General features: G+C 37.0%; 1 protein-coding gene across 1 annotated transcript in view; it reads right to left on the bottom strand.

Moving 5' to 3' along the window:
- Nucleotides 1-6,813: 6,813 nt before the first annotated feature.
- Nucleotides 6,814-14,671, bottom strand: part of MORC3 (MORC family CW-type zinc finger 3) — a 43,985-nt gene continuing 36,127 nt past the window's right edge. The window contains exons 16-17 of the mRNA XM_032392534.1: nt 13,969-14,126; nt 6,814-11,310 (exon numbers count right to left, since the gene is read on the bottom strand). Coding sequence (XP_032248425.1) covers nt 11,157-11,310; nt 13,969-14,126 — 312 coding nt within the window. The 3' untranslated portion in view covers nt 6,814-11,156. The remainder of the gene's footprint in view (nt 11,311-13,968; nt 14,127-14,671) is intronic.

Here is a 14,671-nt window from a genome sequence, read left to right as displayed (position 1 = left end):
TCCTGCATATATTAGTCTGGGAGCTTCGTTGAGACGAGATGACAGATGGACACTCTCTTTGTGCTGACAAACAGCAGGTTTCTGGGTCTTCAAGACCAAGGGGCTTTGCAAAACGAGTGCTGCTCTGTGCAACCTTGCAGAAGAGAGCCTGCCAGCCTCCCCCAGGTGGCTCTCCCATTCCCCACCTTTCCTCTGTTCTCTATCTTTCCCTCCCTCCCTCCTTCTCCCTCCGCCCCCTCCCTGGATATCATTGCACTTGAACTCAACCAGGTTTCTTCTTCCTTTTGCAAACAAAAATGTATAATTTTGTTTTTTTATATATATTGGCTTTTAGAATGTTTTGGAGAGTTCAAAGCAATAAGCAGATGTGGTCATAAACACTTGTTAAACACGTAATTTAACATTTTCAAGAAAGGTTGTAAATCAGAAGCCAGAACTAGATGCAGCAGGCCTTTTGAAATGGGATAATTTTCTAAATAGGACAATTTATCAGTGAGCTTCCAAGAAGGCCAGGAAACAAAGACCTTGGGTTGAATAGCTTTTACTTGATAAAAGGAACATATAGGTTCATCTAAGGAGCCAATTCTTCTTTTTTTAGGAAAAAGAATGACCTGGATTCTCATATAAATGCTGGTTGATTCTTTTAGCCAATTTTATGAAAGTTATAGAAGTTGTCTATAAATGGATGTCTTGTGTTGACAGGAATGACTGGAAACTCCTTAAGCCTGATTTCTACAGTAAACTAAGAGAATTTAATCCAGATATGTAGCTTTTAGATCTTCTCTCTTAAATCAAGGCTAGGATTTAGAGAGCTTGGACTGGGAATGACTAACATAGGTAACCTGGCTGTTTTAAAAGTACAGATTCCTGGCCCTATCTAGGCCCACTGATTCAGAGTATCCAGCAGGGGGCGCCCCTGGAGGGGCTGCATTTTCTCTCATAATGAGTCTGGTTTGGATCCAGGGGTTCAATGTCTCTCATAACCACCAGGTTTCTCCCCGTTTCTGACAATGCTCTTGGTTCACAAATGAATCCTCTGACCATCTCCTAGAGTGCCAGGATTCTAGACTGTAGATTAAAAAAAAAAAAGACATAGGTTTAGGTACTAAATATACACGAAGGAGATGGCTTTCTTGGTGAAAACTGGGGGGGGGGGGGGGGGGGGGGGCGCTTGACGTCACTGCCCGCCTGGTGAGCCACATGGTGGCCCAGAGTGGGGATCTGAGATGTGTCAAATGTTTTCAAAAAGAAAGAAAGGAGGGAAAGAGGGAAGAAAGGAGAAGGAGAGAAAGAAGATGGAAGGCAAGTGTTTGGTGGAGACCTCAGACTTTTGCACCAAGATCTATGGCAAGTGATTCCAGCTAGATGCCTCAACAATCAGTGAACTTCACTTTGGGCAGCAAGCATTGATTTTAGCACAAGTGCATCACTCTAAGGGGACCACAAGTTATTTGGTCTCCTGAGAACTTTTTTAATAGTGAAAATTAATATAAAGGGAGCAAATCTTAATCTGACTTCAAAAACAAAGATTTCTCTGAATGCACTTTATTATAGTTCCCTTTTCTAAGTGTGACTACTCTAGAATAAAAATCTGAAGTCAGAATATGTTCTACTAAAACATTATTAAAGGAATAGGAAAGAGGAGCGCACTGAAAATTTAACAGCAGAAATTGAAAGTTCAATACAGGGTTAGGAACAGATATTGAGTAAATTTTATCAGAATAAAAAGAGGAAAAATAGGAGAAAAGGAAAGTAAAAAATTGAATGCACAGGATCTAGTCGAGCACACTGCTGGTCCAAGTGTAAAATGATACAAATTGCTGTGGACTGAATGTTTGGGCCTCCCCCCACCCCAAAATTCCTATGTTGCAGCCTTAATCCCCAAAGTGATGGTGTCTACAGGTGGGGCTTAAGGGGGTAATTAAGGTTTGGATGAGGTCATGGGAGTGGAGCCCCCATCATGGGATTGGTGCCCTTATAAAGGGATGAAGAAAGTCAAAATTCTCTTCCTCCCCACCCACCACCCTCTCCCAGGTCTCCAACATGTGAGGATGCAGCCATCTGCAGACTGGGAAGTGTCCTCACCAGACACCACATCTGCTGGTGCCTTGAGTTTTGGACTTCCTCGCCCACAGAATTGTGAGAATTTAATGTTATTTAAGCCACCCAATCTATATCTTTTTTGTATCAGCCTGAACTAAGATACAAATACTTTAGGAAGCTGTTCAGTAGTTTCTTTAAGTCAAAGATTATGTCTACCCTATGGCCCAGCAATTTCACTTTTTTTTTTCTTTCAAGATTTTATTTAAGGGCGCCTGGGTGGCTCAGTTGGTTAAGCGACTGCCTTCGGCTCAGGTCATGATCCTGGAGTCCCTGGATCGAGTCCCGCATCGGGCTCCCTGCTCAGCAGGGAGTCTGCTTCTCCCTCTGACCCTCCCCCCTCTCATGTACTCGCTCTCTCTCATTCTCTCTCTCTCAAATAAATAAATAAAATCTTTAAAAAAAAAAAAGATTTTATTTAAATTCAAGTTAGTTAAAATATAGTGTAGTATTTGTTTCAGGGGTAGAGTTTAGTGATTCATCATTTGCATATAACAGCCAGTGCTCATTACATCATGTGCCCTCCTTAATGCCCATCACCCAGTTACTCCATCCCCCCACCACCTCCCCTCCAGCAACCCTCAGCTTGTTTCCTAGAGTTAAGGATCTTCCACTCTTGGTGTATATGTAAGAAAAAATGAAAGCAAACTTGCAGGAGAATGTTTATAGCAGCTTTGTTCATAATAGCCCAAATTGGAGACACCAAATATCCATCAACTGAAGAAAAGATAACCAAACCATGCCATATTCATACAATAGAATTCTATTCAGAGATCAAAAGGAAATACTGCAACAGCATGGATGAAGCATTATGATGAGCACAAGAAAGAATTACTTCAAGTGATACACAGAAATGTGATAATATCCCAAAGAAAGCTTATACTTTTTCAGTCATCCCATGGTTGGAAGTGATAGTGGTATTGATACATATGTATACGCACACATATAAGCTTATTGGGAAAAGCAAATAACTATATTATGTGGTTAGGAACGAAGATTTCCAGCAAAAAAAAGAGAGTAAAAATCTAGATATATAAAATCTAAGAAGAAAAATTCTCTAAATTGGCAGTATTGGTATATATTCAATTTATTTTTTATCTTAAAAAAAAAAAAAGAATAGAATTTCCTAGCTCAGTCCACTAAAAAGTCTTAGAAGAAATAACCAAACCAGAAGCAATGAGTATGTCTGTGCCTCGATTATGGTCTCTAAATAGCATTTCCCTTGAAAAGAACCACAGCTTCCTGGAGGAATGGCTGTTTCCAGGTCTAGAACAGGAAATGTTTTAGACCAGCCTGGAATACTTTATTCTGATACCAGAAAGCAAGAAAATCATCAAAGATTACTAGGAATATGTAATAAGGACACAGGAGCCAATCTGAAGACCTGTAGCCAAAGTGAGACAATTTAACATTGGAAAAATGCCACAGTGGATTGAAACACATTAAATGCTAAAATTTACTCATACATAATGATATTAACAACAAAAAGCCTCACTGGTTACCTTTGGGAAACAAGGCATGAGCCAAACATTTATCCTGCCTGTCCTATATGAACTATATGTCTCGGGATAACTAAATAGGTTTTCTTTTTAGATGTCCCGCAATTCAGAAGGATTGATAAAATATAAGTACCACCATTTCACAACTCCTAATAAAATAATAGATCTAGGTGCAATCATTAATGGATGCTAAAATCATTAGGTGAAGACTGATAGGGAACTTTATAAAGGACTGTTTAAGATGACAACACCCGAACTCAAATAATTAATATAACAAAAAGGGATGAATATATATAATGCACCTCTTGGTATGATGCAACCCAAAGAACATAGTACCACCTAAGAAGGATTCTTCCAAACAAAGCAAAATAAAACCAAAGAACTTGAATCTGATTAACTCTGTAGATCTACCATCTTACAGGAATACAAGAAAAAGATTTTCCTAAAAATTAAATGATATATAAAATGAAAATTATCAAAGAAAACTGTTCTGATTTCTTCAACAACTAAAAAATAAGAAAACAGAGAAAGAAGAACCAACCTCCAGATTTAAAGAAACCTCAGCAACGTATCAACCAAATGCAACTTGTGGATTTTGTTTGGATTCCAACTTGAACAAAACCACCTGGAAAAATAATTATGAAATGACCAGACATTTGAATGCTGACTAGATTTGATATTAAAGAATTATTAAGGGTGCCTGGGTGGCTCAGTTGGTTAAGCGACTGCCTTTGGCTCAGGTCATGATCCTGGAGTCCCAGGATCGAGTCCCGCATCGGGCTCCCTGCTCAGCGGGGAGTCTGCTTCTCCCTCTGACCCTCTCTCCTCTCATGCTCTCTCTCACTCTCTATCTCTCAAATAAATAAATAAAATCTTTTAAAAAAATTATTAAGGGGTGCCTGGGTGGCTCAGTCAGTTAAGCACCTGCCTTCAGCTCCGGTCGTGATCCCAGAGTCCTGGGATCGAGCCCTCTGTTGGGCTCTCTGCTCAGGGGGAAGCCTGCTTCTCCCTCTCCCTCTGCCTTCTACTCCATCTGCTTGTGCACCCTCGCTCTCTGTGTCAAATAAATAAAATCCTTTTAAGAATTGCTGAAATTAAAGAAGATAGAAATAAATGGAAAGACATCCCACGTTCATGGATTGGAAGACTGTTAAGATGTCAATGGTACCCCAAATAATCCACAGATTCAGTGCAATTCCTATCAGAATCCCAATGGCATGTTTTTTAGAAACAGAAAAACCTATCCTAAAATTCATATGGAATCTCAAGGGACCCTGAATATCCAAAACAATCTTGAAGAAGGACAAAGTTGGAGGACTCACACTTCCTGATTTCGAAACTTACTAGGAAGTTACAGTGATCAAAATGGTGTGGTACTGGCGTAATGACAGACATACAGACCAGTGGATTACAGAGCCCAGAAATAAACCCTCACTTATATGGTCAATCAATTTTTAATAAGGATGAGATGATTTTTTAATGGGGAAAAGACAGTGTTTTTCAAAAATGTTGCTGGGAAAACTGGATATCCACAGCACAAAAAAGAAGTTGAAATTTTACACCATATGCAAAAATTAATTCAAAATGGATTAGAGACCTAAATATAAGAGCTACAACTATAAAACTCTCAGAAGAAAACAGAAAAAAAAAAAAATCTTCATGACATTGGATTGGTCAAGGATTTCTCTTGGATATGATACCAAAAGCACGGGCAACAAAATAAATAAGCTCTAATTCACCAAAACTAAAAACTCAAGAGTGGAAAGACAAGCCACAGAATGGAAGAAAATATTTGTAAATCATATATCTGATAAGGGACTAAGAGCCAGAATACATTTTTTACAAAATCATATCCTGCAAATCGACAGTAAAAAATAAGCAAGCTAAAAATGGGCAAAGAACTTGAATAGACATTTCTCCAAACATATACAAATGACCAGTAGACACACAAAAGCAGCGTAACATCACTGGCCATTAGAGAAAGGCAAATCAAAACCATAATGGTAACCCTTCACACTCATTAGATGGCTAAGTAAAAACAGAAACAAACAAAAAACCCAGAAATTTAGTGTTGGAGAGGATGTGAAAAAACTAGAATGCTTCTGCATTGCGGGTGGGTATGTAAAACGGTGTATCTTTGTGGAAAAATTTTGGCAATTCCTCAAACACGTAAAAAATTACCACATAATTCAGCGATTCCTCTCCTAGGTATGTTATCCCAAAGAATTAAAAGCAGACTCAAATAGATACGTATGCAACAAGGTTCATAGCAGCATTATTCTTAATAGTAAAAAGGTGAAACCACCCCAAATGTCCATGACAGATAAATGAATATCAAAATGTGGTACACACAACGGAGTATTCAGCCTTAAAAAGGAATGAAACTGATACATGCAACAACATAGATGAACCTTAGAAACGTTATGGAAAGTGAAATAAGCTGGACACAAAAAGACGAATATCCTATGATTCACTGATACGAAGTACCTAGAATAAGCAAATTCACAGACTGAAAACAGAGGTTACCAGGGGCAGGGAGGAATGGAGTTATTGTTTCGTGGATAGTTTGGGATGAGAAAGTTCTGGAAATGGATAGTGGTGACGGTTGCACAATGTGAATGTACTTAATTCAACTCATACTTAACAGATGGTTAAATAGGAAATTTTGTATTTTTCTGCAATTAAAAAAATGAGTTAAAAAAATGAGTTAATATTTGTAACACACACATGAAAAATATTATGGAAGGGGTTTAAGTAAATGGGGGTATAGATAAAACAAAATTGACCATGAGTTGAAAATGTTGAAATGGTGATGGGTACATGGGAGTTCATTAGAATAGTTTCTCTATTTTTTTAAAAAATTTGAGAGCGAGCGAGCTTGAGTTGGATGAGGGACAGAGGGAGAAGCAGACTCCCGCTGAGTAGGGAGCCCGATGTGGGGCTCAATCCCAGGACCCCAGGATCATGACCCGAGCCAAAGGCAGATGGTTAACCGACTGAGCCACCCAGGCACCCCAGTTTCTCTATTTTTGTATACATTTGGAAATTCCCATAACAGAGTTTAGAATATCTGATACTGAAAAAAATCAATTTAAGAACACAGTAAATTAGTGGGAAGTGAGAAACTATTGGTTAAGAGTGATTACAATGAAGTGTGTAATACTAGGATTACATAGCTTATAGCATGATCATGTATTATAATGACTACTTAATGATATATAAGTTACTGTGCTAGACCCCTGTATTTCTCTACCAGGAAGAGGTAACAGGTGTAGTTGTGAGACTGCGTCACTTCTCTTGCTGTTGGCTGGTCAGTCAACTCACACTCCTGGAACTCAGGATCTCACAGCAAGTTTCCATTCCGCAGTCTATGAACACCTCTCCCCTGGAACGATCTGCCAAAGGTCCTACGGCAAACCGGCAACAATGCTCTGCAGTAGCTCAGCTGCCTCCATGGGCACCACATTATAAACACAAACTACTTTAAGTCGGCCTTGGCTTAGATCACAGTACTGACTTTCAAAACACCAGCCACAACTATCAACAGCATTTACCAGGAAACCCATGGGAGATTAGGAAGGCTGCTGACTCACATACTTGGTGAATGTAAGCACCATTACATTTTGTTACGAAGAGAATTCTGGATAGCTGCATGGTGAAGACACTCATAATCTAAATATTAGTCAGGTTGGGGTAAAAGTTATTGAGTCAAATTTAAACTTGTTCTATATATTGTTACCATGATACGGAGTCCTGACTGCTTTGCAAGAAATTAACAAGGAAGCCTGGGGTTAAACTTGTACATGTGTGAAGTAGGGAACTTCATTTACTCACAACTCATTAGAAGGTTTGTGTACAAAACTTAATGGACTTGTGACTCACACTCCAGTTTTAGACGAGCTAATTCATTCTCTGTGACTGCACTCATTTAATAACCATCTGTGTCTGAATGGCTTGATTTAACCAAGACTCTTTCCTCTGATCTTCACTTTCTCCCTATAGGCCAGGATATGGAAATTAACTGTGATCACAAAATTTAATTCTAAATATCATATATATATATAGATAGATAGATAGATAGATATAGATGTCCTTCTACACCAGATGGATACTAATGGCATTCCTTTTCTGAACTGTGGCCAATGTCCAAAAGACAAATATATGGAAAAACATGAATCCAGTGGGTCTCTAACTCCTCTCCAGTATTTCTGAGACAGTGTACAAAGTAAGATTTAACCTACTGTGAATTTTCTGAAAGATAGCTGTCTGGGTGGTGTTTGTTGCTACATTAGCACAGCGTTTAGCTTCTTTAAAACACTTAAGACAAAGAACCCAATAGAAAAGAACAAGCAAACAATATGATGTAGTACACAGAAAAAGAAATTACAATGGTCAATAAAACATGAAAGCATGTTCAACTGAGACCAAGAATGCAGGCTGTCATTTTTTCACATGTCAGATTAGTAAATTTGATGGAGAGATAGAGGAAAAAAACACACTCATACATTTCTTTTTCACAGGAGTTTAAATTCATTTTGGCATGGTAACATTTATTAGAAGTTACATAGCACACACTCTTTAACCTATCAATATTCACTGCAAAGAATTTACACTCTGGGTATACTTGTAAAAGTGTGTGTGGTGTGTGTTAATTTTCACAGTAGCATATTTTGTAATGTCAAAACATGAGAAATAAATGAGCGCTAGGAGAATATGCAGATCATAGACTGTTACCAAACCTGTTCAAAAAAGTAACATGGAAATGTCAAGATAACCAATTATATGGTGTACCACCTTTGTGAAAACTTGAGATACAAATATATAATCAAATATAAAGATATAAAATTGAATATAAACTGAATGCATATATATGAATGTGTATATGTATGCAGCTAATATTTTCTGGAAGGACATACAAAAAGCAATAGTGGTTAACTTTAGGGAAGCAGTGGGTAAGTCTTCTCACTTTATACCATTCTGTCCCATTTACATTTCTAACTTAGGCACCAACTATGCCTCCCTTTCCCCCTCCTTGCTCACCCCAGTGAGAAAGCAGCCGTGCAAATCCTGTGTTTGTTTCAGGAGCCAACTGAGTTCAACACTTGTAAACACTCATCACAGGAAGGTAAAGATCAATGGTTCTCGGCTCTGATGGCACACTGGGAGGCCTTAAAAAAATACCGGTATCTGGGCCCAAACCCAGACTCTGACTTAATGAGTACGGGGTGCATCCTTGCATGGGGAGTCCTAAAAACTCCCCAGGTGATTCTAATAGACAGCCAGGGGTGAAAACCACCAGATGTATCACTTTAATTATTCTCCAATGATAAATAATGAACTAATGGGCTGTTGATCGCAAGAATTAAGTGTCTGAGGCCATAGGCAGAGTCCCCAGCAGTACCTGCCTACATTAAGAATTCGAGGCCCAAATAAAAGACACAACAATATGCCCCACACCACTCCTGCTGCGTGAATGCTTAGCTAATTACAGTGGGTCCTGTTTGCAGGGATTGTGGACTATGCTGGTTTACCTCCTCATACTGTTTTTGTTTTTAAAGTAATAATTAGTTTAAACATCACTGTGTTCCCACTAGCCTTTTACAAATTTAACGTAACAACAAAAGATAGATATCTCTACCTAAATATGATATATACATGAAAGCCCATGTTGTTGTTCTGTTAAATTTTGTTAGCTACATTTTCAAAGAATCGTATCTTGGCAATATTTTCTTAAAGGGTGAAAAATATGTAAGTACTTCCAAAGAATCAATTTAGCAAGCAAATTTACTAATCCTATGACTAACTTTCCCATTAAAAGCAAGATAACAGCCATGTAAAATATGTATTTTTGCAAGAATATAGCTGACCCAAAGGAAGGGAAAAATAGCAAATTCCAGAAAGAACTGCTACATAAATATTCACAAACTTAGACATGCTATACATTGCTGCTATCATTTAAGCAAGGTTTCTTTAGGCTAAATGATTTACAGAGTCTCTTCTTGAATGTAAAATACATGTACACACGCACGCACACACACACTCTCTCAAGATGAGCTCAGTTTTTAGAGTCTTAATGGAAACAGTCTTGGTCTCCTAAATAGAACTTGTAATTAATATAGATTTTAAAATGAGCTCAACTTGAGGGTTCCTCAATGGACAGTTTCAGTTTCCAAAATATAATTTGAATATAGAATTCTTTAAAAGTAGTATCTGAAGAGTTAGTCATCATATATATTTTTATTTTATTACAAGATATTTTAAAATTTGGGCAGATACAATCAGGACAGAAAACCAGCTTCATACCAAAAATACACTTTCAATTACTTTATCAAGCAAATAAAAACAACCTTCATTTATTTGCTTTTTCTAGAAGTTAATGTACAGTAAAAATTTAATATTGTATATGAAAGACATGTAATTAAGCATACATACAAAAGAAACATGTATTGAATGTTCAGAAACAAAAGTAAAAATAAATAGCAATGATAAAACTTTGAAAAAAAATAATGCACATTTCAGTTGTGGAAAATACGATTCTTAATTATATATACATAGTTATACTTAATAGAAAGCCATCTCTTTAAAATTGCACAAACAAGGGACCAATAAAGCATAATTTTTATGGCATGTAATACTATAATCCTAGGGCAGTTTGCTGCTTACCTCCAGGACATAAAACACTTAGCTCTGTAATATAATGAAAAGTATGCTGTACTGTTTGAGAAAGATTGTCTTCCTCAACTCTCCTTAACCTGTAGTAATCCTACAAAAGGCTGTACAGGAAATTTCACAAAAAGAAATATTAAACAATTATTGTGCCCACTCCATGCTGAAGAACCAGCCAAAAATGGGCTTCAAAGTAAACGTGGTGGGACATTTAATATTTCTGATGCTTTTTTATACTAAAGATCATTTCTTTGTTCTATAAAAACACTGCGTTTAACCATGATTGGCAATCTCAGCACAAGGAAAATCCTGATAAAATGGATGGAGAGTTTCTGCTTACCTTGTTTCCATGAATAAAATATTTCAGGAGATAAGAATTTATAGAAAAGAAACATTAATGTTCAATTCACTTACAACTTACCAGGAGCATAATTCCATTTTTTAAAAACTTTTCTGTAAGAAAATCAAAGGTAACATTTCCATCTGTATTATGGCACGGCCCTCACTTCAGAGAAAAATACACTTTGGGAACCAGAAAAAATTGCACAAAGGTTAGGGGCAACCTGAAAAGCTCTTGGTGAAAAACACTTAAGTCCTCTAGGGTAATAAAAAAATATGTGCAGACTTAATTACAAGTATTTACACTTCAAAGCAGAATCATGAGTTAGCTGTTCAGCCGTTCAGTAAGAATGATTCTCAGGCATTTCAAAAGGTGTGATTAAGTGTGCCCATAGTACTTGTGACCACACTTGAATGCATAGAATACAGTAAAGATCATGGGTTCTTCAGTCTGTCACTTGTCATATCTATAAAACAAAAGTGTTTCCATTCTGAAAGCTATAAAACCACAGGACTGAGCAAGTATTTTTATTATCTCACATAAAACAGACTTTAAGTACTACTGATTTCACTCATTTGTTCGACAACTTGTCCTAAAATTTCATCAACCACATCAACGTCATAATTCACTTGCTGAAGATCGAGATCAGGTACGATCATGGCCAACAGCTGTCCTACGTTAACTCGAAGAGATCGAAGTTTGAGGCTGCAAATACAAATATTACGTCTATTAGATGAACATAATGACACAGTTCAATATTCACGTGGAGCCTAAAATTTAAGTGAAACATGAATTCACCTACTTTAATAATCCATAATTTAACCTAATAATTATGCATCTCTTGGTAAGTAGAGTGTTTCATAAAACTAGTGGCTCTGTTTGGTTCTAACTAATAAAATTTAAACTTGCTATTGGAGAAATCTGGACTGGTAAAATACATACAATTACAAGGTGTTATTTATAATACAAAATATTGTCACCTGGAAAACAGCAGTGATATACTAGTGAGAACACTGGTCTCAGAATAAGAATGCATCTCCCTGAATTTCAGCTTTTGAGGAAAATAAAAACTGAACTGTTCTCTAAAACGTGTTCTATGAGATATCCACCCTTGTGTGAAAGAGAAACAGTTCTGTGGTCAAATAAGCTTACAAAATTTTGGGCTAAATAATGTTAAACAGTTTTTAAAATCAAGACTTCTCTGAACCTTTCATATGCTGAAGTTCACTGATGATCCATTTTACTATTCATTTACAGGGAATGGTGCTTTGCTGAAAACACTGGGAATCCCTGTATTAAATGATCATTATCATTCCTTCCAAATTTATATACATGTATCTGAATATCAACATCCTAGACTTTATTTTTTTTTTTCAAGTGGGCTCCACACTAGGCTAGGTGGGACCCAAACTCACGACCCTGAGATCAAGACCTGAGCTGAGATCAAAAGTCGGATGTTCAACCAACTGAGCCACGCAGGTACCCCCAACACCCTAGACTTTTTGAAGACTTACAACTATTCAGCAGCCTTTGCTTCAAAGATTGAGTGAAACATGGGAACTGAATGTTAGTTGCTCTTATTCTGCCCCTCTCCCAAATATAAACAGCCCACGTTTAGCTTAGATACTGATCTAAGGTGGAAATGTCTGAAGAGGCAAGATGCTCATCCCTACGTTGACAATCCACAGTACGGTGATTTAAAACATGTTTTGTAAGCTTGGATTGTAAGATTCCATTCGCCCCTGGATAAAATTTTACATCATTTCCACTCCAGCCATTTTTTGTCCAAGCTTCCTCACTCACCTTTGAGTTCATGGTTCAAACACTTTTCTGCTTTGCTTTCCAGAAGTTGTTTACCATCCTATATCCTTACCAAGAATGTCCCCTTTGTTGTAACCACAACCTCTTATCTATATGAAAAGTACACAGAAGACTAGTATGACCCAATGGTCCTCTTACATCTCCTTTCCTTTAAGTCTTCTGACTGTCCCTGGCTAGTTTCTACCATCTACTGGGCCGGCCACAGATTCTGATCTTTAATGTACAGGACAGCACTGTCCCAAGAGAAATACTGCAAGCTCCATACGCAGTTCAAAATGTTCACACAGCCACGGTAAAAAGCAAAATGCAGCTGTAAATTTAATTTTAGTTATATATTTAACCCAATGTAACTAAAATATTGTATCATCACAAAATCAAAATACATTATTGAGGCATTTTACATTCTTTTTCTTACTAAGGCTTCAAAATTTTATTTATTTTATACTTAAAGCACATCTCAATTCAGACTAGATTTCAAGTATCAATAGCCACATATTCCTATACTATTTTGGAAAGCACAGGTTTATCAGTTAAAATAAGTAAAATAAATAATCAATCGATCATCAGTTACCCAAAGGTCAGTGTGCAAGAGAATTATCTGAGACTGTTTAAAAGTTTCCAATTTAATAAGCTGCACTGTAGGCCAAGGATCTACATTTCTACAAGCACCACAGATTCTTGTGGTTCCCATTTTGAGAAACACCACTTGGGATTTTCTTCTAACCTTAGCCTTCTAGGCTTTTATGTACTGCTCTACTCCATTTCCATGAACAGATTTATGGAAACCCTTCAAAAACTTAACTTAAAAAACAAGGTAATAATATAATTGATGTCAAGTGAGGATGGCAGGAGATTATTTCTCAACAACAGTGCCTTTTAGGTCTGAAGTCATACTGTATGAGCAGGAAGAGTTGCCCAGTTTTAGCCTTTAATAGCTACTTTCAGATGGTAAGTCATCAACACATCAGGAGCACCATCATCCCCTCCCACCTGAACGTCTGCCTCCCCCACGCTCAAAACCGAAACAAAACCCCAAACCCATTTTATATCTTACTGAGATAGGGTAATACTTCATTTACTCTTTTCTTATTTTCACAGAGGAACTTCTTCCTAGTAATCACCTGTACTACGGCAATTTCTAGTAATTTTGTGATTACCTAAAAGTTAACAATGGGGATGGCGTGTAGTAAAATGAGGACAGAAAACCATAAAGAAATGGCAAGTACAAAAGTAAAAGAAATCCAGGTGAAAAAGTATGTTTCATGAAATATTCCCCTGTCTTCTAGTCATGGCCAAATTCACCACCTTCTTTGATATCTAACTCAATTTCCACTTTTCCCCAAACAGCATTCCAAACCACTCTAACTGATCAAGTGCTTTATTCTTTCCAAATTCCTATTTCACTTAAGTTGAACCTAAACTGTTCACTCCTTGAAGGGAAGGATCGTGTTCTTTTGATAGAACAGTATCTGTTCGAGGTGTGCTAGCAAGTATCATGCTAACCAGAAGGTAGCCCCAGAGTTGTGCCTCTTGTAATATTACCTTTCCCCATCAGTATAATTTACAGACTCCTCAATGTTACTTGAAGTTGAAACATCTGCTTCTAACTGTTGATTTGTAGATTTTAATTGTTCAATTTCAGTTTTCAGTTCTTCACATTGTGAACGGATTTGTGATTTTTCCATTTCCAATAATTCAACCTGACAAAAAAAAATTCATAACTGTAAAATTAAATTTAAAAATTAAAAATACTAATAAAAATAAAACTTAAAAATACTAATGCTAAAATGAGACTTAAAAATACTAATGCCAAAGTACAAATTTAAGCTAAGAAATGTAGAAAATCCTGCTTGATGAAAATTACCATCAAAAAAGGGGAAAAAAAACACCCACAATAGCTTTCTATAAACAAAGCTTCATTTTAGTTTCACCTCCACATCTTGTCACATTCAAAGAATACGAAATGTTAACTACCGCTTGACTGAAAACAAATGGTACCTAAAAACTGGAAAACCAAGATAAAAATGCCTAAATTATGTCGACGTCAAAGTGGCTTTCATTTCTTGCACACTCACCAGCTCTAAGTTGTAACCGAAAGCTCGTTTTGATTTTTATATATTTTGCCATCTAACTCTAAGCCAATACATCAAGATGAATGTTTGGATGAGCTGTTATGTCAGCATTATTTCCAGGAAGAAGGGGCAGGACAGCACCACCCTGTTGTTTCCAAATTCTTTAGCAGAAA

Source organism: Phoca vitulina, unplaced genomic scaffold, assembly GCF_004348235.1.
Source record: "Phoca vitulina isolate PV1807 unplaced genomic scaffold, GSC_HSeal_1.0 scaffold68, whole genome shotgun sequence".
Taxonomy (NCBI): domain Eukaryota; kingdom Metazoa; phylum Chordata; class Mammalia; order Carnivora; family Phocidae; genus Phoca; species Phoca vitulina.
Note: the sequence above shows the minus strand (reverse complement) of the source record. Positions and strands in the feature narration are given on the sequence as shown.